Source organism: Copadichromis virginalis, linkage group LG5 (genome assembly GCF_057382275.1).
Source record: "Copadichromis virginalis isolate Kocher_CV1m ecotype Utaka linkage group LG5, C_Virginalis_male_GT1.1, whole genome shotgun sequence".
In the NCBI taxonomy this organism is placed as follows: domain Eukaryota; kingdom Metazoa; phylum Chordata; class Actinopteri; order Cichliformes; family Cichlidae; genus Copadichromis; species Copadichromis virginalis.
The window spans coordinates 21,331,626-21,357,105 of NC_140622.1; the positions used below are offsets into that span (position 1 = coordinate 21,331,626).

Consider the following 25,480-nt stretch of genomic DNA (forward strand, 5'->3'; position numbering starts at 1 on the left):
TCCAACAATGACGGCAGCGACTTAGTTTTAATATTACTCTTATTTCTCTTTCTGGGTCGCAAAAAAACTTTTAACATATTTTCAGGTGAGAATGTAGCTGTGTAAACTTCAAATATCTGAGCCGACCGACACATCGTCTTCAAACCCCCGCGGTCTTTCACCACTCGGGTTAAACATGATGTACAAGTCACTTTGATAACTTAAAAATGTTCTTGTTTGGCTTTTTCAGTGTTTTATTTGTTCGTGAGTAAATCGGTTTGGCTGAGATTAAAGTTATTAGATTAGATTAAATTAAATTAAACTTTATTATTCCCTCGGGAGGGTTCCTCCGGGGTTTTCACACAGCTGAATAAACGTCAAACAGAAAACCGATTAAACAGAAGAGTTTACGTCAGTGTCCGGTTATATTTTAGACAGCAAGGAGCAGACGGGAGAGTTTCACTCCACCGAGGGAGCTCGTGACGTACTACCCGGCTTTCTTTAGACCGCGAAGGCCGGTCCTCAGGTGGAAGCAGCCTCTGAATTTGGACACCCCCGCTGTTTCCGGGCCGGCCAATAATAACGGTGACATTTAACGTATTTTATCCGATAAATAAACCCTGTAAAATATATTTATCCGCCCAAACAGCCCTTTTGAATGTCTCCCTAATTCTGAGGTCTCAAGGTTGGCAAGTATGGCCACAACACCTCACTTTTTTTGCCACATTTATTGCAAACCACGGCTCAGCTGTTTGTGGAGGTAAAATACATCCGCACAATTACGCTCAGCCATTGTTGTGAGTGCGCACGCCAAGGAGCTGCGAGACATTTATACAGCCGTATTTCGCACATGACTATGAAAGGCGGAAGAGGAAGTAGTTCCTTTGAATGTAGGCAATCCGAATGTTATAGTTTCTTTCCACTGTGTTCCTGTTAATGATAAACTACAAATTTACTCTAAATTACTAAAATATCGATATTTTAATGTGAGAATCGATTCTAGAACATAAATGATTGGTATCGGAGGAATCGATATTTCAGGATCGATCCGCACATCACTATCAAAAAGCAACTAGTCTGTCCTTGAGGCCTATCCTAGAGCCAAAACAAACAGCACCAAACACAACGTGGGTCATTGTTCTCCAAAAGGTTCCATCAGGCCTCCTGAAAAAGAAGTGCAATCCCCCTAAAATACAGGTGTTAACTTCATAAAAATCTATCACAGAAGTCACTGTCAGGTGTAAAGATTAATGCTGCCAGAAGACTTGAGCAGCTATAACATAGGCCTACCAGCTATAACAGGTAGGCTTATGTTTGAAAACTCTGCTTCCGTATATATTTTAGTATTTTTTGTCTCTGTTTAGTTTTCATTAAATATCATCAAAGACAGAAAAAAGCTAATTATGTTAATGTTACTTTGGGTACTTCAGTTTAGAGATTGCCTTTTGATTGTGCACTGTTCATAAAGGCAAGTACAGTTAAAGTGAAGAATCAATTACTGTGTAATTAGAAGTAGTTGTTTGTGTCGACAGCAAAAGGAGTAATTAAAAAAACTGTCACTGAGGTCTTTGAAATACCTTAAAGAGCAACAGAAGATACAATAGAAATGAATCTTATAACCACAGATTAAGTGTAGTGAAATGCCTGCAGCAGGGAAGATGATTGAATAAACAAACCTATGTGAAGATTTTATAATCGGAAAATTAGAATAAAAACTTTCAAAAAATCAACTTCGTATTGCAAAATATGTTAATGGAAGTGAAAAACACACCACTCGTAATTTTTAGGATGATTTTCAAAATAAATATATTCAACAACGTAACACTGTTAATGCGTTAGCAGGAGTGCAGTAATGATATTCACTGTTTCTGTTAAAGCAAATTACATTTATTTTGAAGAACAGCTCTAGAGTGGTGTGTTTGTGAATTAAGTAAGTGCCCAATGATTTGCCACAACAACTGAATGCCCTGCTGGAAAACTGTGTACATTTATATTGATGTCACTTTGGCATCTACGTACTTTAACACTGCTGCATTTTAAGCAACCACACCGCCAGCCCAAAGAACACAGAAGCTCCACCCACATGACCCAGCGGACCGTGCCCTAATGTTTTGGATGAGATAAGATGTTATAGAAACATTCCTCCTCAGGACTGAGATGGGCTAATATATGTGTCAGTAAATCACTATATAGTACGGTGGCCCCTAGAGACAAAGCACGTACAAACTCCAAAACACATGCAAATTCCAAAACACATGCAAACTCCAAAACACTTGCAAACTAAAGAACACACGCAAACTCCAAAACACGTACAAACTCCAAAACACTTGCAAAATCCAAAACACGTACAAACTCCAAAACACTTGCAAAACCCAAAACACTTGCAAACTAAAAAACACATGCAAATTCCAAAACACGTACAAATTCCAAAACACTTGCAAACTAAAAAACACATGCAAATTCCAAAACACGTACAAACTCCAAAACACTTGCAAACTAAAAAACACATGCAAATTCCAAAACACTTGCAAACTAAAAAACACATGCAAATTCCAAAACACGTACAAACTCCAAAACACTTGCAAAATCCAAAACACTTACAAATTCCAAAACACTTGCAAACTCAAAAACACATGCAAATTCCAAAACACAACGGAAGTGCTCCAGGACGCTAGGGGCAGTGTTGAGCTCGATTTGCAAAATAAACGGCAAGTTTGTCTGTATGGGACGGTCTAGTCTCCGTCGCGCTTCCCAGGTTGCCTAGCAACCGTGATACTAACCGCTGGAAACGTGTCATACAACTTGGTTTGACAGAAATGAAGGAGAATATATTTTGTTCATTTGTTTGTTTGTTTCTACATGAGCTTTGTGTGATTTGATAAGTATCTGAGGCTGAGACCACAGGACAGTAAAACATGATTTTTGGGCTTCATTTCTGTACTGAACAGTCATTTCAAGATTAATTAGTAAATAAGAATTAGCTGATGTTGTTCATGAGACTAAAGTCATATCACTTTGGTAATGTAAATATAATATGGCCAATATTCTAGTTATTATATTAATCATTATTAGCTATTACAGCAGTGAACATGAACTCTGTGTCAAATACTGAGCTTCAGTACAGATTCAAGTTGCAGTTATTTATATGTCTTATCACCTTAAATCTTCACTCAAAGACAAGTATCTTTGACAGTGCATATATAGGTGTATCATATATAAGAGACAAATGTTGTTCCTTCATGCTGGCATTACTAAATTTGGCTCATTGCTTACATATATTTATAAAAAGAAAATGTACAAGCTGTGATAACTGTTTCTGATAAAATGAAGAGTAGACTGATATATGAAATATTCCTTTATTGGGTGAGAAAATCAGACCATGTCATAACTGCTTTAAGTCATACAGAATAGATATCAGAGCCTTAAACAGGCTGGCTTCTGCTAAATGGGTCAAACTGGGCAGAAAGTATACAAACACATAACATCCTTGTAAAATATGATGTAACACTATAGATCAACTTAGCTCAGAATATATAAAGCATATAAACAATTACAGCAATATGATGCAACAAACACAGCAGTGCTACTGATCCAAAATACTCAAAGCTTCATAGAACTAAAACAAACATTTATTTTTAGCTCCATTCTGCTGCTGATACATACTTTAGGTTTCTGAATATTACACTTGTTGCTGCCTTTCATAGTGTGTAACTTGAAGGCCCTGAGTACTTTCTCCCACACTGAAAACACTGGAATGATAAAATTATTTGAACATTACCTAATAAGACTGATTCAGGACAGACAATTAGTTATTTTAAACTTTTCTAGCAGTCCTTCACAAACAGGGAACAGTCTGTCTATTCTCTCCATCTGTCAGCTGCTGCTGGCTCTTCCTCCTCCTCTTCCTCACACACTGTTGAGTTTGTCCTGGTGGATCATCAGGGGTGCAAAGCCTCACAGATGATGTGCAGCAGTGGGTCCCTCAGTCTGTCCTCACTCTGGACACTTGCAGTCGTCACACATGGAAATCAAATGTGTGATAAGCTGCAGGATTCAAACACAAGTGTGACTTATAAACACATGTTCATATTTTTATTACACAATCAGAGAGAAAGAAACAGAGAGAGTGCAGGACAGACAGACAGGTGACAGTCTCAGGTGTATACACTGCTACAAAACAGCACAAAAGAAGGAGGATTTAGTGTTTGTGTTATTACGAAACAAGAGGAGTTCCCAGATGGTACAGTGGACACACATGTGTGACTCCTGTGATTAAAGCATCTTTCTTTCAGCTTAACGAGTGAACCGTCAGCTCATTCAAACACACGTTAAAGTCCGTTTGGCTCAACACCACCGAACAGAGGCAGCAATATAACATAGCTAACATTAACAGTGCAGTGAATCTTCCTTGTGCTGTGATATTCAGGACTGCAAACCGAGCAGCATCACTGACTTTCAGCTTGTTGTGTTTGTGGATATATGACTGACTTTAATTATCCACAAAATCATCACAATCTCTGTAAGATTAAGGTCGACTATATATATATTTTTTTAAAGTAAAGGCTTTAAAACCAAGTTAATTCTGAAAGTACAGACATGACTAATGTCACATAACTTTCCCGACATGTGGCCAACAATAATGGTTTAATGTTCTTCATTAAAAAAATATTTGCGCATAAATAAGTGACATAATATTCAGTACTTACTTCTGAAAGTTTACACTTCCTCCGCTCCGCTTCCACCGTTTTTTTTCGGCAAAATTATCCACACCACCACCGCACTATGAAGTCTGGGATATGTTGGGCCATGAAGGCTACACCGACCCATCCTTAAAATTCAGGGAAATTATGGACGCATTTGAGGGCCGCATTTCGAGCAGCCTTTGAATTGGGAAAGCCTTCTCTTGTCGCTGTGACGTAATCGGCCTTAAAATGCGGCCTTTAAGGCTGCAAACCCCAAATCCGGTCATTGGTACTTCCTGGCTTGTGTAGTTACTAGGTAACAAAAGCTCAACACTGCCCCTAGCGTCCTGGAGCACTTCCGTTGTGTTTTGGAATTTGCATGTGTTTTTGAGTTTGCAAGTGTTTTGGAATTTGTACGTGTTTTGGATTTTGCAAGTGTTTTGGAATTTGTACGTGTTTTGGAATTTGCATGTGTTTTTTAGTTTGCAAGTGTTTTGGATTTTGCAAGTGTTTTGGAATTTGTACGTGTTTTGGAATTTGTACGTGTTTTGGAATTTGCATGTGTTTTTTAGTTTGCAAGTGTTTTGGATTTTGCATGTGTTTTGGAGTTTGTACGTGTTTTGGAGTTTGCATGTGTTTTTTAGTTTGCAAGTGTTTTGGAGTTTGCATGTGTTTTGGAATTTGCAAGTGTTTTGGAGTTTGCAAGTGTTTTGGAGTTTGTACGTGCTTTGTCTCTAGGGGCCACCGTAATATAGTATTAATTGGTAATTAATTGGTAATATGCATGACATGATTTACAAAATTAAAAGGTCCAGAATCCCGTGCTGTCTAATAAGCTGTCTTTATAACACACTGGCATCCTGCAAAGTGGATTATTGAAAATGTGCATCATCTTGTGCCTCTTGTAGCTTCACATGCTGTTGTGTTGCTTTATTTGTTCATTTATTTTTTTATTCAGGTATGAGACTTTCGCAAAAGAAAGTACTTTGCATTTCCTGTGTTAAAGGCAAAATTTTTTATTTGTACCAAAGATAATAGAAGTTCTATCCTGTCTCCCTGATGTTGTGGTAACCATTAATTCATCAGATTCAGCCAAGTGTTTAAATAACATCTTGCAGTCACTGCTGGAAGAATCTTTTATGGAAAGAAATGGAAAATTATTAACAAATGACTGTTTTAAAGTAACTCTTACTGTCTGTAATGCAGATATATTGGTTTACACCTTTCTTATATGTGCTTTTCTTTCTTTTATCTGTTACCATATCCCTTGGAGATACATGTATGCCTACAGTATAGTGAACTGTCTTTGTCTCAAATTCCCTGCTCATTATCGGAGTAGGTTCAAGGAGATGGGCACTCATTTGCATAAGGAGCCCCAAGGCTGGAGCCTCTGTGTGTAGCAGCCAGGTGATTCATACCAGCTCCTACGGTCTTATTTTGCAAGGATTAGATTAAAACCCATCAGTCAACCTAGATCACCCTGACCCATAGGAAATGGAGCCAGGTTACCGCAGTTAGGCCATCCAACTTGTTTCTTTCGTTATTTCCCCCTCAGAGCTCAGAATAGCTTGTTTTGTAACATAACCATGACAACACAGCAAGTCTATACATTCACTTAAATTTATAGACGAGACCTTTATGAACATTTGCGTGGTGAGATGAAGAGCAGCGCGAGCATAAAAATTCAAACAGTGGAGTTATACTGTGTAATATAAAGAGAGCGAGTGCGCGAAGGTTTCCACGTGGGAACGAATATGTGCGCTAAGGAGAAATCAGCAGTGCGGTTTAACATAACAACACATTTATCCAGCAGCAGATTTAAAGAAATAAACCTCGCAACATTTTCAAAGAGCAAAAAGAAGTTTTGAAAAGTGCACCAGGTTTAAGGGCTTTTTTGTTTTTTGGGGAGAAACTGCTTTTTTTTTAAAAGTCGAAGTGGTCACTTCAGTTCTGAGAGGTTTAACTAACGAGCTGAACCAAAAGCACTTCTTATAAATGTCATTCTCGCTTATTTGCTAGTCGAAGAAAAAAAAGTGAATAGAATAAGAATATTTAAATCTATATAATGGTGCAAAGTCACATTTTTAGAGTTATACTTCCCTGGAGCTTTCCCTGCATGTTTCCTTCTATTCGAAGTCTCCTGTTTTTAATAGAAAAATATCAAGTATCTTCAAAGCTATTTCACAACTTCTACTTTACAGTTACTTTCTACTTTGTGTGGCAATAATTTAAAAAGATATATATAAACTTGGTGATAAAAGCTATGTTTACAAGGTTCAGTAGCTCAAATTAGCACCGGCTTGCTCAGTTTCAGCAGGAGATACCGAGACATCAGTTATAACATAACAATCATGAGGCAATTTTTCTGTTTTGTGTGCTTTTAATACTTCAAGGGCATTTTGTTCTAATGCTTTTATAGTTTTACTTGCAGTTAGCATTGCATATTTTTTTACTTTTTCATTCTATTGATTTTTTGTAATTTTAGCTAAAAATAAGTTATCACTTAAATATGTTGTTATTAAGTTTAAAGACATGTACATAAAAAATAAATTACATTAATGAAATTGTTTGTGAATGCCATTAATGATGATAATGGAATGTTGTCTTATACAGACGCTCATAGCAAAGCGCGCTCCTGTGTGTCAATGGCACGTTTTGCTCTCTAATGCAAGCGAAATCCTAACTGATCATTAAAAACTCCTTTTCCTGTCATCACGGCTGAAATCTGAAACACTTCTTTATTCAGTTAATGTTGAATTCTTTGCAGGTTTTATTCAAGTCTTAAAAGGGGCCCCCCATAAAGCTGTAAACATTCCTATTCTTGCTCTTGTTCTAAGAAATGAAAGCTGTGGGAAACTGACAAACACTGAAGATCGCATGCAGTGCTGGCAAGTTCTCCCTCCACAGAACAGTGCGGTCTTGCTCTAACAAGAATAGAAAGAGATGTGTGAGGCCCTGGAGCGCAACTGAGCAAGAAGACAAGTAGTTTGATGTATTTGTCGCCTCACAGGTCTTCAACTGGCAGCTTCATTAAATGGCACCCACCAAACACCATTATCAACACACAGTCAAGAGGCGACTCTTGGAAGCTGGCCTTCTAGGCATAGTTGCAACAAAAAAAAGCCAAATATGAGGCTGGCCAGTAAAAAGGAGATGATTAAGAGTGGTTAAAAAAAAAACCTCAAAGACACTGGACACTGGACAGAGACAGTTTTGGGGGAAAGAAGTGTCGTGTATAGACACATGTGTGTTTGAGCTCTTAGATGTGGAGCAAGTGGAAAGATGCTGAAGGAGTGCTTGAAGCCATCTTTCAAGCATGGTGGAGAAATGTTATGGTTAAAGGTTGCTTTGGTGTTGGTAAAGGGCATATTTGTAGCGATTTAATGCCCCAAAGCACAGCTCAAAACTATGAAATCTTTTGAGTGTTTTGGAGCCATTTGCTGAAATCAGTTGTCCACATAATGCTTATGTCCCAAAATGTCAGGAATGTGGCTCCCAAAAATATACAAAAACAACAATATAGTTAGACCCAAAAAGGTCGGGTTTTCCTGGACTCCTTGCAAAACTTTTGCACCACCTTTTAATCATTTTCACCAATAGAGAAAATCTCATAGGTATGCATTAATCTGTGCAATGTAAAGGCAGGCCGGTGCAGCCTCAGTGTGGCTGCGCAGTGAAAGAAAACTGGAAGAGGGGGGTCAGTTCTCAGTGACCACTGCCAAAGCTGATTGAGGCAGAGGCTGTAATTGCTGTGATTGTGAGGGCAGCCTTGGTATGACAAAGCGGTCACTGTACCCATGGCTGTAGTTGGGCTGTTGCAGTTCTGACTGTGACACATCTGTTAATGAGAAGAACACTGACTGCACATGTGTGTGTGAAGTGATGAATGTGCTGTAATGGGGTTGGCGGTTTAACACATTTGTCACAGAAGCAAATAGTACAGCCGTACATATTCACAGCACCACAGAGTCAACCTTCGAATGCAGCTGTCTGAAGGCTGAGTGATAACTGTATCCAGCCACAGCTTCACCTATAAGAGCCAGACAGAGCAGCTGCAGCTGTGCTCACAGCCAGCAGCTGTATACAGTCATAAATTTGCCTTTAATATGAGGAACGAGAAAGAATTATGTAAAACAACCCATCATACTGAGCTCTCTTCTCTTTAGTAGCTACAGAGTGTTACCCTTAGCCGGATCTCTATTATAAGTGAACAACTAGGCAACTTTTTTTATGAATCATAAGGAATAAAAAAATAAAATCAAGGGCAAAAACACTGCGTGGGATTTTTATTGACTTGTGTTCATGTCTGTGCATTCCAGCATTCATATGTCACTTTGCAGCCGATCACAGCTGAGACCAGCCTGTGCAGCTCACCTCTGCTTCTGCCGCGCTCTGATGGCTCATCACACAGCTCATTCCTCTGCAGTCCCTTGAGAACTATATGAAAGCATAAAGAAAAATTATGAAAGGCTAATGTCCACTTTAGAGGAAAATATAGTATAATATTTATAAACTCTCCACTCACTGCATATACTTCTTGCGGAGAGTGTAGACGCACTGATGTAGATGGTAATGCAACTTTAATGAACTCACATGGAAGGGGATACAGTATATACATATTAATGTGTGAAAGACATAGTGTTATATCAGCAAAGGCACTTTTGAACTGCATATTTGAAATGTTTTCTGCTTGTTTGAGGTGTTCATCACACTCCTTCAGCACGGGTCCTCGGTCCCTACGCTCTTTGTCGTGTTTTATGTGAGAAGCATTGAAAGAAAGGATTTAACCAGCAGTTTTATGAGGCCTTTGGGTGTTTTAAATTTGTGTTTAGCTTTTGTAGTGCAAAATAATAACTTGGAAAAACATGATGGGTACAGTGAGAACTGAGATGTCCTTTACTCTCAGTGTTGAAGTTAATTGAGTCTGCTCAGACCTTTTTCATGCAAATGAAACACGAGGGCCTTTGCATCACTGCTTCCTAAACACTTTTTCAGGCATGTCTGACAACATAAGGCAGAAAAGTTCATATCCTACCACCAAAGATAAAAAACAGAATCACAGTTCTGTTTTTTTAGTTAGTTAGCTCGACTCCATCAGAAATCTGTAGTTTTCCCCTGGCCGTGTACGCCACAGCTGCAGTGGCTCTATTCCCCACCAGTGGGGATCACATTTTGAGAACCAGTGACCCCGGTGCCACTGGCACTGTGAAGAAAAGGGCATGTTATTTGTTTAAAGAGATTGTGCATCACTTGATCATTGTGAAGATGATTATGTAGAATTCTGTTATCTTGTGTGAGTCGTTTAAGCAGATAGTCTGCTCTCTGTTGATCTGATCTTTCTCATAACTCAAAGCTAGTCAGACTTCATGCTGTCTGTGTGCTTGTTTTCCTTCTTTTTCCTCTTCCAGCTCAGTGTAATTATGAAAGGTTATCACTTTCTCAATTAGAGACACAAGCACAAGTTTACACAAATATTAAGGTGACATTCGACAGTGTCTTTGTGGTTTTTACAGAACGAACGCGCCTATCTTTGCAAGGGTAATAGGATATTATAAGGTAAATCTCACTTCCTGTTTTGTGTCTTTTTTCTTTTTCCATTTTAATAGGAGAGGAAGCTTTGTGCATTCCCAACTATTGAGATCTACAGTTCGGATGTCATCAACTATATGGTTCCGCTGTCTCGTCAGACGGACTTCTTTGTACCAGAAATGAAAGAGGAGGTCAGAACAGATGTGAAGGAAGAGGACTCGGACGACGATAGAGGAACCGACATTACAGGTAAAGATTTTACACATCCTCGGATACTGTCAGCCTCCCCGGAGGCAATTAGTGACAGCATCAAAAAGATTTCTCAAACAAGAAGAAAGAGCTGTCAATTTGTCTGATTCAAAATTAAGGGACAGTTTTCAGAGCGGAACAACTTTAGTTTAGATTTTTTGTGTGATTTATTTATTTATCTTTTTTAAAATCTAGCCGTCAAAGAATTGATGCTTTCGGTTTTCACCTGCTGTTCTCAATTACAAAATGTATATCAGTAAAGATTTTCAACTTTTAATGTGTCATTCATTGAGATCTGATATGTGACTCAGGTGTTTTCTTAATTCGTTTGATGCGTACATTTTATAAGGAGTTTGTAGGAGAGCGTAAGAGAGTAGTAAGGTAACTAAACATAACTTAACCGATTCCTGTGGTTTAAAGTATCACCGGACTGCGCTGATGTGCAGCTATATTCTGCTATTCTCGGATTATGTGACAATAGAGCAAACCTCACCATGTGGCCAGTGGTTTTAGCCACAATGAGGTGGTTAGCCTGATGAGTCAATGATGTGTGAAAGCAGCTTTAAAAAAAATCAGGGACAACCAAATGCCACGTGAAAAAGGAGCCATCATGTGGTTATACTGCTGTCGTCCAATTTCAGTCTTACCAAGCATTCATTTTTACTCTGTTGATCCTACAGCTTGTGTCAGTTAAAAACAAACAAAGAGAAAATGTGTAACAACTTTTATTTTGTCTGCCACTGCGCTGACTCCTCTCTCGCCCTGGATCACAGAGGACGGGTGATATCTGAGACTCTGTAATTGCTCTGTCATTACAAGTATGTGCCTTCAAGTGCGATGTCTTCCATGCTGCCATTACTCTTTGAATCACAGCTGACCTGTGGGCTGGTCTCAGAGCCGTATTGACTTAATCAGCGTACAAATCTCCGGAGAACAAAAATGGTGTTGCTCTGTGGGGACAGAGTGAGTGGGGATGGGTTGATTTAAATCAGGTGCCTTAAGAATAGATCATGTGACATCCCTTGTAAGCACAGCTTAAATTTCAGAGACGTATATGGAAGAAGGCCTAACATGTTCTGACCATGGTTAGTTGGCAGCCACCTTTAAAATAAAGCGTCATTACATGACAGAGGTGAAGACCACTCTCCATACACAGCAGCTTTATCCGCTGTGGAGACTCTCACATTCTGAGAGGCAAGAGCAAACTGAGTCAGAGCTATTCACAACTTTAAATGAGTTTGTCAGCATCATCAGACCGAGACAAAGTTTTGATTATTGCTTCCCTAACAAATGAGAAAGTAAATAAGAAAGAACTAAAGTGCCAGAAAGCATTTAAATACGTTAATTCAGATCAAATTAATTCGATCTGCCACTTGTCTTAATCACATGAGGAGAAAGTGATTTTGCAACGTTGCACACTCTTACTTTTTATGCATTCACTCACTGGTCTCCAAATCTTTTGTTAATTCGTTGTGCCGCCGTGTCTGCGTTAATCCAGCAGACCATTGTGGCTGTGTGCTCGGTCTGGAGCCGTAGCCAAGAGTTAATTAGTTTGGCTTACCATGAAGACTAGAAGTAGGGAATAGACAGCTAGCCTTGCTCTTTCCAAAGATGTCCCCATCATAACTAATATTACTAATGAACATGTCTCCAAATAGAAATGTAAAAGTTTCCTTTTTTTAAGTAGAGATGACACAGCTATAATACAATGTCAATGAAAGGACACATCTACATGTGAATTTACTTAAAGATGTGTCTGTATAAAAATATTTTAGCTTAAGCTTAAAAAAATCAAAGAGAGAGGCTGGAGCAAAATAAAAGATATTATGAGTCTCTGTTAGGCTCTAAGATCAGAAGACAAACAGACTCACTCCACACAGACGAGTGGTGTGTCCATTGTGCAAAGCTCAAAGCTAGCCAACAGCAAGGTGGTCAGTGCAATGGCTGTTTTTGGGTGAATAAACACAAAAGGGTAGATTTTAGGGAGAATTATTGCCTCTAACCGTTTCCTTATACAGTGACTTACTGGATTCTCCTCTGGCTGCCTGCAAACATTACATTATTGAAAACAAAAGCGTTTGTCGAAGTTTCAAATAGAGCAGGGCGATATGGCCAAAAATATTTATCACGATATACATTTGAAAATTTGCGATAACGATATAACTGACGATATAATTGATGCGAGACAAAATACTCCACAACATTACTAGCGCAAAAAGACAACCTTCCATTAATTTTCACTTAAACAAGAAGCTGGTTTTTATGTACATTAAAGCTTTATAAAAATGTAACAGTGCAAATGCAAATTCCTTGCTGAAAGTTTAACCAAAAGGCATTTCCAGTAGAAATGGGCTGACATATCCTGAGCATAACCATATATAATATCCACTGAAGTTAAAAAGAGGTGCTTTGCAACATTAAACTGTAGTGTGCAGTACGTATTTTTTGGACCATAAGGCACATTGAGCTAAACAAAGCAGTTAGATAAATCAAACTTTATTAAACTCATTCTTCTTGCTTCCTCCACTTCTGTACCATTGATTCATTGATGTTGAATTCTCTGGCAGCTGCTCTATTCCCATGTTGTTGCAGTATATTAATGACTAGCCTTGTATTGTGGATGGATTATCTCAGTTGTTCTCCTGACTGACGTTTGGTCCGTTTACAGCATCCTGCCATGCGATTGCATTTGTCTCTAACCATGAGGAACCTTAGTGTTCATCCTCCAGCTTCACTGTTTATGTTATGCTAACATAGCTGTGTCGCTAGCGATCACGTAGCACATCATTATATACCAGCTAGCCCAACTTCAGTAACCCTACAAACGTCACTGCTGTTTAGTTTCCTGCCTTCATTTATGTTGGAAGTGATAGTAGAGCTGTACGTTTGATTTTTTTCAGAAATCTCTCAGTCAGAACATGCTATATCATGCTTAGGTAACTAGCGAAACTAGCGAGCTAACTTCCGCTAGCTTCCTGCTAACTTCTAACTCCGTTAAATGTAATAAATTTTGTTTTCATGGATGCCTGGAAGTTAAACTGAATTGTTACACCTGGTAAAGCAGCAATGCTGATCGTTTTATTAAAGATGAAAGAATTTAGACAGTTAACTCTCAGTGATGCTGCAGTGTTTGTTTGACCTGAAGTGTACTGAGTTTAGGACCCAGATTACTCCCAGATTTAAGAGCATCTTAGTCCGACAAATACGACAATAACGACGGCCGCTTGCATGTTCTGCAAAAAAATGTGCTTTGTTGTGTATCTGACGGACAAACACCAAACCAGTTCCACATCACTGAAGTCGCACCATTTTTACAAACCAATTCTGGTTCATCTGTTTCACTCAACAATCGGCCATGTGCGTATGAAAACAAAGGCACTGCGCATGCGCGTTTTACTCATATTCTATCGCGATATTTCATTTTCCTATCGTTGCCTAACATTATACCGGTATTACCGTGAACGGTATAATATGGCCCAGCCCTAGTTTCAAACTATTCTTTTGTTGTAGTATTTCAACTGCTGTGGTACCAGTCTAACGATGATTTATCACATCAGTTTATACTGTTCACAAACTATTCAAAGACAGTTCGATAAACATTGGTCTTACTAAGTGGTACAACAGAAGATTGTGTATAAACATTTGTCACATTCACTTTAAACACTTTTTTTTGGAAAGATGTGATATTTCTTTTTATGCTCCACATTTAACACGCAGAGCCTTTTTAATCATTCAGAACAATGCTGACACTGCTAACAATGCTTAGCTACTGTGTGTAGTAGAAACGAAACGATAAGTGGAGTTTGCAGAGAGGTGGATTTTTTATTTATTTATTTTATTTTGAAGAGTTTCTTTTATCAGAGAGTTGTGTGTTCTGCTTTTTCATACTTGTGAAAATTGGCTTGGAAATCAGTTTCTGTGGAAATATTTGTTGAATGCCTTTGAATACCGTTTCTTCCGTCAGAGAAATGTTTTTTTACCCACTTCTTGGCAGTTTTCCTTCTTGGCTGTGATCTGTGGTTTTGAATTAGCGTCCATAAATCGTCACTGTGAAAAACAGAATCTATCTTTATTAAATGTCCATTACTCAGAATGCCAAGACGTGCCCAGTGCTTAAAACATTTTAGAGCATCATTTGGATATCACAAAAGGCTATTTATAGGTAGATCATGAGGAATCTCCAACACTGAGGTCAAATCAGTTTTCTTTAGATAACAGATAAATGAAAAGTCCCCCAAATATTCTGAATGAGTGAGTATTTGCCTTTGATTAAAGAAGTCCTTTTTCTATTGGCAGGGTTGTAGTTAAGGTGGCAGGGTCAGAATTTTGTATCTGTAGTTCAGCATGCTCCTGGTGATGCAGTGCTATGGGGAGTATTTTCTTTTCACACTTTGAACCCTGCAGTACCAACTGAGAATCATTTAAACACCACAGCCTACCTGAGTATTGTTGCAGAGCATGTCCATTGCTTTATGACCACAGTGTACCCACCTTCTGATGGTTGCTTCCAGCAGGATAACACGCCAAAGCTCATCTAACTGTAGTTAGATGACCTCAACAGTCACCACATCTCAGTCTAGTAGAGCACCTTTGGGATGTGGTTAAACAGGGGATTTGTCACATGCCAAAAAAGGGTTCAAACCAGTGCAACTCATGAAGTGGCTGGGGAGTGTGTCTTGAGTGGCAATTAGAGCAGACACACTATATGTAAGCCGATACCAATTTAATGGCGATTGACCATCTGTAATATATATTATATATGCGGCCCAGCTCTGCTCATTAATATATTTGACAACATTAACTGTACATCAGGGCTGTACACTGTTTACTTTAAGAATGAAAAGACATTTTACTATGATATTACTGCACACTGAAGCAAACAACAAATACAACCAAACAATCCAAATTAAGAAGTTTCATTAAACACAGTGTAAGTGTGTTTTTTATGATGAGCTTCCTTAAAACGCTTGTTCTCTTTGGCTCTCATCTGTAAATATGATGATCCATTAAGTGTATCACTTCTTAATGTATGTTTATGCATTCCTTTTCGCACTCTTCTCGCAATCCACTCTGCTTATCCAAGCACTAAGGAAGCCCTGTCTGTGTCTAATTACCTCCTTAAAAATCCTCTTCTCTTTTTCAAACAGTTTGAAGAACAAGACCTTGATTCTCTGCTAATAATCCCAATGGGCCCAATTTAACAACTAATTTAGGCAAATGTTACCTAAAAGACTTTCACAGGCTTCAACCACACTAGCAATTTCAGGACTTGCTTGCAGTTGTAGTGAAGGGTGAAAGTTGTCCAGTATGTTGAGGTTTTTCCTTGGGGGGCTGTCCACCCAATTACCCTAAATAGACCCATTATTTCCTGTAAAACCTTATATTGTAAAATGAATCTTTGGAACAATCTTTTCACTGCAACACACAAATGAAATAGACTATGGATCACTACATTAACCCGTTTATATGCATTTTGAAGCAGCACCACCGTGTCAAATAACCACTTTCTGTGCCACCCAAGACTGTTCCCATTGGGTGTGTTTGGACATGCTAGCTAATCAACAGGCTCATAAATAGTTATTATAATGACCTAAATGGACTTCCATATGTAATATTTTACACTCCAGACAAGATCAGATCTGCTGGATGTGATAATTAGATTGTTGGGATTCAAATAAAAAGAAATGGTGAACCTCACAGAGCAGCTTGGAGACTCCCTGTTTATTGTGTTTGGGTCCCTGATGATAGATTTAGTGCAGACACACTTAGATGTGTGGATGAGATTCATTTGGAGTGTGAAGGCAGAAAGACAATGATGTGGATAAAAGTGTTTTAGTGTCTAATGGGATAGTCAAGTCAGATTCGGTTTTATTTGTCAAACACATTTCATTTTAAGGCTGTCCTTCTACTTTGCAGAAACAATTTAAGTCTGTGAAGGCAGTCATCCAGGTCATTGTAGTCTAAGGAGCTTGGAAAGAAAAGCATTTGGACATCTTTAAGTTGCTTGAAGACGTTTCATCTCTCATCTGAGAAGCTTCTTCAGTTCAGAACTGAGAAGCTTCTCAGATGAGACGTCTTCAAGCAACTTAAAGAAGTCCAGACGCAAAAATAGACAAGCTTGAGAGTCAAACTTGGTGTGACCACCTATATTCTTTAAGACAGTCTGAACACCTTTAGGCAAGATTTCTTATCATTTCTTTAAGTAGTCTTCAGGAATAGCTCACCAGGCTCCAGGAGGACATTCAAAGCTTTTCTTTGGATGTTGCCTGCATTTTATTCCGTTCTCTGTCAAGATGATCCCACACTGCTTCAATAATGTTGCGGTCTGAGCTCTGGGGAGGCCAATCCATGACTGCTAGTGTACCACTCTTTGCTTTTCTACCCAGGTCTGATTTTACTGTACTGATAGTGTGTTTGGAATCAATTAAATGCTGAAAAATGAAACCTTTTAAGATAGTATCACAATATGTTTGTAAGTCCACCAGTTTTAACTAGATCCCCAACACCACTGACTGAAATGCAGCTTAAGCCATGACAGAGTCTCCACTGTGTTCTACAGATGGCTGTAGAAACACACTGTTTTACCTCTCCACTTATCTGAACCAAAACAATTAGATTTGGATACATCACTCCATAAAACCTCGTGCCACTGATTTTCAGTCGAATTCTTGTATAATTTGTCATACCTCAACCTTTTCTCCCCGTATCCCTTCCTTAAGAATCCTCATCAGAATTTGAGAGGAGCTTCAGCGAGTAGCAGATGGATCAGCTGAATCTCTTCTGTCAGGTCTTTGCAGGATTTCTTCCTGTTTCGTAAGGACATTACTTTCAGGTGTTATTCATCTGCTGTAGGTTTTAAACCTGCTCTTTTTTCTTTTGCCCTCCAACTGTTTACTTTTCTCAACGTTTTAAAAGACACACTGCACACCGTGCTGAAATATGCCAAGTTTTTTAGTTAAAAATTATTTGTGAATTACCTTGTTGGTGCAAAAGTCTAATTTTATACTTATCAAACGGATTTATCTTTGGAAATTTTGTTGATTCAACCAAAGAAATGAAATCAAATGAACTGTTTTTGTGACAAGCTGTTAGTTGCCTAACAATGTATTTTTTTTCTTTTCTTTGCCAAGATGTCTGTTATGTGTAGACACAACAGTGGTTCATCCCTTTAGTTTGGCACTTTTATGGTTAATGATTCATAGATCAAGTGGGTTAACAAACAAAAAAGCATCCTCTTTGATACTGGTCAGGTACAAGGACTGAACTGAAAACAAGCGAACAAGCATCCAACGTCCAAAGAAAAACTTTCAAAGACCTTCAGAAAGCCTGGAGAACCTTTTCTCAACACCACTTTAAAATAATTAAAATGAAGTCTGGCTCCTTAGAAGGAAAATATAAAGAAATGAGGAGTGGCTCAAGACTTTTGCGCAGTAATGCATATATGTATAAAATCAAACTTCAACACATTAATTCAGCATGTGATCACAGCTTTATACAGGGAGCCTTTTTAAAAGTTATCGTCACATGGGCTTTTCCTCCACTTCTTTGAAGTATCTTCGAGAAGACCAACTGCGGAAAGATCACTGAGTAATATTTCTTCTGTAGGTGGGAGGTGTGATGTTCTTCTCACATTTCTTGCCCTAATGCCAGTTTTCATTTGTAATTTTAGGGAGGCTAAGCAGAAAAAGCTTTATATCTTTCATGTGTCTCTGCTTACATCTTTGGCCCATGCAGAGTATTTTTCTTTCCGTGAACCTTGAACATGTTGTATTTAAACCTTCCTGTAAGTTTTAGTTTTTAAATTTCTCCTAAATAATGCAGATTTTTTTTGGTCCACCTACACAGTACAGCAATAACCTTCCAAATCGCTCGCACAAAAACTCCTATGAATAACATTCATCAGGGACAATAAGTGGTTATTGGGTCACAGTGAATCATAGATCAAAGGGCAATTAGAATCCGGTTTAGACAGAGAGCATTAGTAAGCTGATCATGTGGGTGAGAAAATCTCCATCAATCAGGTTAATGGACATTCTTTGTGATTACAGATATGCAATATGCACAGCAAGAATATCCCTCTCTGCAAATTATAGTCCATTACACAATTTCATGCAAGTAATGCCAACATGTAAATGGCTGGTCTGTGACTTTTGTATAAATAATGTCTCTCAATAATATTTTGGTCCCTCTGAGCTCATCTGATTAGTTAAAGTTGACTGAGCTACATCTGCTGAATTTTAAGCGGTGAGCACTTTTAGGTTTCATGAAGCCAACGTTACATTTCTAATCTGTGATCAAAGGATGGAGGAGTATGTAAGTGCATATACCCATATCTTCACATCCTTGCATCATTTTTGATGAGCTTCAATACTAAGCATATTGTTAATGTTAATTACCCAACCAACATTGAGAAGATGATGCTTTTTAACCATATTCGCAGTGTTGCCATGGATCATAAAGTCACGAGATATGACAACCGATTGTGAAGTTGGCTACAGATATATACATGCAGTAACTACTATTTTCCGTAGCTGTTCCCATTGTTTCTTTCTTGCGTGCTTTGTGTAAGTAATAGTCTCTGCCTTGCCACCATTATTTGAATATCTGCAGCAATGTCCCGGAGGATGAATCCTAATGACTTTGTTCAGCCACTGAAGTTTTCACATCGCTACAGAGTATCAGAACATCACCTTGCTGAATTAGCAAAATATTTAGTACAGACTTCCTCTGTTCACCTGTAAAATCAATCTTTCAGTTTTAGTCTACGTGAGCTTTCCTGCCTTTCCTCCAATGATTTTATTTTGTTAATTAGTTGTGCATGACCCATTTTCTCACAGCCAATTTGATCAATTTCTTCTGTTTTTTTTTGTTTTGTTTTGTTTTTTTGCATTGATGCAGGTGCAGATTCCCACAGTGATGTGAGCTCAGTAAGCGGTGGCGTGCCCTGGGACAGCAGAGAGACGTCCCTGGCTGTTTCCACAGCCGCTTCCATGGCTTCCTCACTGCCCCTGAGAGACGTTTTAGATGCCAGCGAAGACCTTAAATACAGGGACCATAGCGACAGAGGCTCTAATGACTCAGTGGGCAGTGGCTCCTCCTTTGAAGAGCTTGACATGGATCAGGAGGAGCTGGGGGAAGGTGAAGAGAGGGTGAAGAAGGAATATGGGGAAGAGGAGGACACTCCTGAAGGTGAAGGCGGAGCTAGAGAAGGAGCTGAACTTGCGGCTGAGAAGAAGGAGCGCTTAGGGGAAGGAGAGGAGTAGGGAGGATGCTGAGGAGATAAGGGGTGTAGCCACGTAACACTGGCATGCTGGAGAGCTTCTCAGCTGTGCTGTTGCTGGTTATCTGTCATGTAATCTTGTTGATGGATCTAAAGCCGTTAATGTAATGACCAACATGCCGTATTTCCGCGCCTTCTAAATCTCTTTTTGAAGCCTGTACTTTCTGTTATGCTCTAATCTCAGTTCAAAAGAAAAAAGAAAAAAAAATCCCGATCCTGTATCTCTGCCTATACAAACATACACACAACAAGTGGGAGATTTAATTAGATATTTCATTTTAATTGTAATCCTGTTTGGATCACTTTAATTCCCTTTCAGATTAGAAGTAACCTTTCAGTTTAAGATTAAGGATTAAAAGCAAGGGGGAAACAGAGTTACCAACTATCATGGATCATCAGAAAGTATATGTTGTTTTGCCCATATGTGACAGGTGATATTGCAACCCCACTCTCAAGGTCAAGTCCTGAGGAAATTTGTGTCACGCGTTTGTGCGCATTACCCGACTTTGGTGTTGTGATGTAACGACTGGGTGAAAAAGTGCAGGCGTTGCCGCTGCTGTAGAGATGTTCATGGTGCTGTTTCATTGTGTTATTTTATACGAGGGGAAATTCTAAAAGCTGAGGTGGAGAAAAAGATTATTAAAGTAACATCATCAATGCCTCCGGGACACCAGGACTAAGATTTAGATTAAAGTTCAAACATATTTGTAAGCTTTCCCCCTGAAAGGTGTACAGAATATTTTATTGTCACTCTGCAAAAAAAGGTTAATTGAATTATTTTAACGTATTGTTCATTTTCTGTGGGCAGTTTGTTCTGCCACATTTCATTTACATTTATGTTGTTGTAGACAAAATTCACCTATTATCTGAAACTAGATGTAACATGTTTGTAGGTTGACGTCGGATATGATGTATGATGCATTGTATGTCTTCCTGTGTGTAATAAAATTTTCAAAGAAATGTTAGTTTGAGAAGAACAGCAAAAATGGTCTCCGCTCTGCTGCTTTTATCTATATTTTTTTGTGCGTTTCCCAACAGGGATGCAGGAAGGTAACAAAGTGTGTGTGGCAGTCAAAGCTTTCTCTGAAGTTTCACGACTTTATGATGTAACGATTGCTTTGTGGGGATTACATGTGAATTCATAAGAAGCATAAAAGAGAAATGGTACAAAATAGCCCATAACATCAGTTTTTCAGTGCTGGGTGAGTTAAACAATGCACTGCTTTAAGGGTTGTTTTTTTTAAGTGAGCAATTTCCCCAGCACCCTTAGGACTGGGAAACTGGGAAACTGTTTAATCAGAATGCATAAAATAATACAAATGTAGATACATTTGGAAAGCATAAACACTTAAGATTAGTCTCACAAAATGTTGTTTATCCAAATGCCGGCGCTGCATCGATCGGGTCAACATTTGACTGAGTGGTTTGGCATTTGTTCTACAATTTATTTAATCAGCTGTGTGCACAAAACAACAGGAAGAATAGGCTCCAGCTGACTACTGAAGTTTGATGGACATACTTGTTCTTTAGCCTGCGGTTCTTAATGAGCATCATGACCTATAAGTGTTAATGTTTTGTTTCCAATCCAGCGCCATTGTAACCATGGTAATTTTACTGAGTAATACGCCATTAACCAGAGAGAGAGAGAGAAAAGCCTTTCATGTGCCTGGTCGTGCTGTTAGTGTTGAGGATATTGACTTAATTGAATAAAGAAAAATGTATTTAGGGCTTGTTAGGAATGCAAGCCAAATTAGATGTGTAGACACCAAAGTCCACTGAAGAAGGATTTCACAGCTACACTCTTCTTTGCATTTGACTTGCAGTTGGAGTATTTGGACAGTGATACGTATTTTGGGAGCAGGTGGAAGAGGCTATGGAAAGGTGGAGGTATGCTCTGGAGAGAAGAATAAAAGCCAGTAGAAGCAAGGTGAGATGGTTTGCCAGCAGGAGGAAGAGAAGTGAAGGAGGACGTGCATGGGGTTGGTGCCACAGAGGAGGATGCAGATGATCTGCCGTGTCGACCCCTAAAGGGAACGGCCAAAGAAGAAGAAGCCCCCATACACCACCACCGACAGTGGGTTGGATATAAAACAATCCAGACTGACTGCAATACAGTCCTTCAGCTTCACTTCAAAGAGTTTTACAAAGTATTATTTAGGAATTACAGCCATTTTTGTACATAACCTCTATATTCGCATGTTCAAAAGTAACTGTACAGTTGTCTGACAAGCATTTTCATGGCCAGGCGAGGTCTGTTTCCACAGTATTTCACAACAAATTAAGCAGATAAAAGATCTAGAGTTGCTTCCATGTGTTGATCTTAAACTGTTAACCCTTCTGGTACACTAACCTGGCAATGAAACTGTCATTCAATCTTTAAATGACTTCTGAGCCTCTGAAAATAGAGGATTATTTATAAAAATGGCTGCAAATCCTAAATAATACTTTTGTTAAACCCAATGAATTACAACTCAGTCTGCACGTCAGTCACATGATTACCACAGTAACACAGCAGAGTATGTGCTAGCAGCAATACTTCAGTAGCATATTTGCAGTTTCAAAAATATTCCACATGCTTTGACGTCACCATAGCAGACAGAAAGAGACTTGAGAAATTTCAAATGGGTACACATGGGTACCCTGATGTACCAAAATAGCCAGTTCTTCTAAAAACTCTGCTTCACATTTGGCATATCTAATGTTCAGATGCGCTTTGGCTTTTTAGAGATATGGAGCTCCACAATGGTGTTAGGCAGAAATGAAATCTTTTATTTAAGCTGCCTTCCATGTTTATTGGACCCTTAACATCTATACTGATACTCTGCAAAAATCTCATAAGTGTTAACTTTATTATGACATCAGTGTTATTTCTAAACCCTGTTGTTGCAGAAATGTACTGTGTTCATTTTTAACAGATCTTTAAATAATAAAAAGTGACTCTAAGAATGCGCAACAGCTAATCTATTAAAGTTATTCTATTACAAATGTTATCCCCAAAATGTAATATTGGTCTGGCTCCTTAAACTCTCAGGAAATCCTAATAAATGAACAGTATATGATGGCAGAAGATGAAGATGTGACACCTGAGTGTTACTGAACAACCACCATCAACACAGCGCTGATCTTTTGGTCTGATACAGTGATTCCCACAAATCAAGCACGCAATCTAACCAAGGGCCACTTTTGTTGGAGGGTTCATTATAACCGTGTTTTTTCCTTCACTTTGTCCTCGATTGCCTTGCAAGTCTCAAGCAGAAATATAACCTTATCTATTGACCAGAAAACGCACAAACCACGCCAGCCTTTAGTAATATTATCTTTTTCTGACGAGAAAAAAAAAATGAGATCGGTGTCTTGTGCGTGACCAGTCTGCGGGGACAGATGCCCTCACCACATGTGTGTTGCACTTTCAGGATCAACTCTGGCACCCCAGCCGTGGTCCAAAGGCAAAAATAAAAATCGGTGAGGAAAAGAGTGCGATGACACACAGGGTCAACAACTGATTTAATTAATTGTGAAACCCACATGGGTGTCACACAGCGTTCGAGGGCGCGGAGATTATTGCCTGTCCATGAAGTTAATTATTAATCTCATTACACTGAAAGAGAGAAAGAGAGAGACGATGTGAAGTCTCAACATACAAATTTAGAAGCCCACGACTGCGTGTGCGAAGCTGCTTTTGACAGGAAGGAGGGGGGGTCCCAGCACATCCCCTCTCCAAGCGCACGTCCCTTGAAACGCATCGGCCTGCCATCTGGGACTGACCTCACACTCATCTCGCGCCGTGTCACAACTTGTTTGCCGATCCCAAATTAAAATGATCACATCTGGAGATAATCACCCCCCCCCCCCCGCACATTTGAACTAAACAGCGGGCGATTCTTTAAAGCTTCTCTCCACTGACATCCACAGTCCGTCAGTTCGCGTCTGCAGGAAGCCACGCAGTCGGTTCATTGGGCTCTAAATGACATAATTTGGCACAGAGTTGCGACGAGGCAGACTGCTATATCCAAGACTGCTCCTGCGTGGAGCAACTGCGTCTTTGTTCAAGTGCGAAAAACCTTCTGAGAGTTCTCCCAGGTTGCTGTGGTCATATCCGCAGCGAGCGCGTTCATCAGCTGATGTAAAAAACAACGAAAACAACAACATATATATATATATATACACATATGTGTCTCGTTGCCAGCTATGGGGGATTTTGCCAGTCGAGTAACAGGTAGAATTTAAACTTTGTGTCGGTTCTCAGGGCGCCAAGTCGATAAACTGGCATCCCACCAGGATAAACAACACCTTTAATGCACGCCGTCTTATTAATCTCTCTCACACTTGACGCTCAAACAGAGAGAGAACCCTCTCTCGCTCAACGCAGTGATGTGGGCTTCACTTGCATTTATTTCAAGCGCGTTTAGGAGCTGTGACTTTTGAACCGCTGTTTGCAGGAATCGCTCCTCCAGGAATCCGGCGACTCTTTGTGCTGTGTGTGTGGCGTTATTATTATTATTTTCAGCACCACGGACAGCTGCCTGGCACGCGGCTCAAACTTCAGGCAGCTACGCTCACCTCCTTCATCCACCCTGCTCCCCAGCTCCTCTGTAGTTCGCAAACACACTTGCTTTAGGCTTTAAAAAGAAAAACTCCAACAGTGGCGCGAAGGATATGCGTTTAGTCTGCACCGAGGATCCACTGCACGGTAGCGCTGGAAACTGAGGAACCGTTGGCAGGTAAGAAAATGTGTTTCTTTTTCCCCCCTTTCTTATTTTCTGGGATTTTTTTTGTGCGTTGAAAGCCTCCAAAGTGCATTTTTCTGAAGTTAAACGAGTTGTTTTGTAAGGAAGGCGCTTAAGTCGCCTTTTGACTTTGTATGGTTGACAAAATTATTCTTATGATGCTGACAAGACTGTGGTTTTACACCCTTTAATGCAGCAGGCTACACATGTGGATAGGCATTCATTTCTGGAGATATTATCTCGATGCTTATCATCATTTTGACCTGATTTTTGTTTGCATCTCTGGCTCCGGGCATAACCATAAGCAGTAAAAGAATGATAAATGAGCGAGGCTGCTGAAAAAATTACTAAACAGGCGATGCAGTAACTACTACACGGCAACATCCACCATCTCCCTCACTGGGTTGATCTCCCGTGTGACTTCAAAGTGAGACAAAAACTTGATTGACATTAGTTACATGTAAGAAGAATATGATCTGCACAAAGGAGCTGTTTCTTTTGTTTCCAGGCAAAGGCTTTTACTTGACTCTGGCTCTCTTCCACGGGAAAATGGATTGCTATCTCAAATGTTTCACTTTGGAACTAAATTGGGCATTTTCATATTAATTCTTCAGCAGCCGAGACTTGTGATGCCCTGTGTGTGTCTAGAAATGGGGTGTCTGTGTAATTATTTGTTCCACAAGCGTCTAAAAAGCATTTTCAAAACTCATGGGGAATATGAAGAAATGCAAAAGCCGTGCAAACAGTTTGAGGCTGCATCCTTAATACTGGAGAAAGGTATTAAAGGAGGCAAAATGCACTGTGGATTATTCCCAGGGGGCATCTGTGTGGCTGCACGTTCAGCAGATAAAACACAAGAAAGAAAGAAAAAAAATGGCTCATTTTTAATGCCTCAGTTTAGTCAAACCCCAGATTTAGATTAAACCAAAAGGTATACTTATTAGGCTGCTTGATCAACTGTTAATATATCAGATGCATGTATCTGAATTTCTTACATAACAGAATTACAGCAGGCACGCTCCTCTAAGACTAAA

At 39.3% G+C, this 25,480-nt stretch overlaps 2 protein-coding genes and 2 long non-coding RNA genes across 7 annotated transcripts in view; 2 read left to right on the forward strand and 2 right to left on the reverse strand.

Moving 5' to 3' along the window:
* The window catches only part of tex264a (testis expressed 264, ER-phagy receptor a), an 81,462-nt gene extending 60,795 nt beyond the window's left edge, over positions 1 to 20,667 (forward strand). Inside the window, exons 3-4 of the mRNA XM_085456653.1 lie at positions 10,268 to 10,439; positions 19,338 to 20,667. Of these exons, the coding sequence (XP_085312779.1) occupies positions 10,268 to 10,439; positions 19,338 to 19,702 (537 nt within the window). The 3' untranslated portion in view covers positions 19,703 to 20,667. The remainder of the gene's footprint in view (positions 1 to 10,267; positions 10,440 to 19,337) is intronic.
* LOC146709606 (uncharacterized) lies at positions 3,322 to 5,111 on the reverse strand. The gene is made up of 2 exons (XR_014920460.1): positions 4,686 to 5,111; positions 3,322 to 4,023 (listed from the first exon to the last, which is right to left on the reverse strand). It is a non-coding gene; the product is annotated as an uncharacterized LOC146709606 (long non-coding RNA).
* Positions 8,941 to 25,480, reverse strand: part of LOC146709607 (uncharacterized) — a 50,631-nt gene continuing 34,091 nt past the window's right edge. For all 4 annotated transcript variants that reach the window (XR_014920459.1, XR_014920457.1, XR_014920456.1 and 1 more), the window contains exon 3: positions 8,941 to 9,098. This is a non-coding gene — a long non-coding RNA (uncharacterized LOC146709607). The remainder of the gene's footprint in view (positions 9,099 to 25,480) is intronic.
* The window catches only part of grm2a (glutamate receptor, metabotropic 2a), a 33,807-nt gene continuing 32,037 nt past the window's right edge, over positions 23,711 to 25,480 (forward strand). The window contains exon 1 of the mRNA XM_085456649.1: positions 23,711 to 24,440. The gene's annotated coding sequence lies outside the window, so the exon portion shown is untranslated. The remainder of the gene's footprint in view (positions 24,441 to 25,480) is intronic.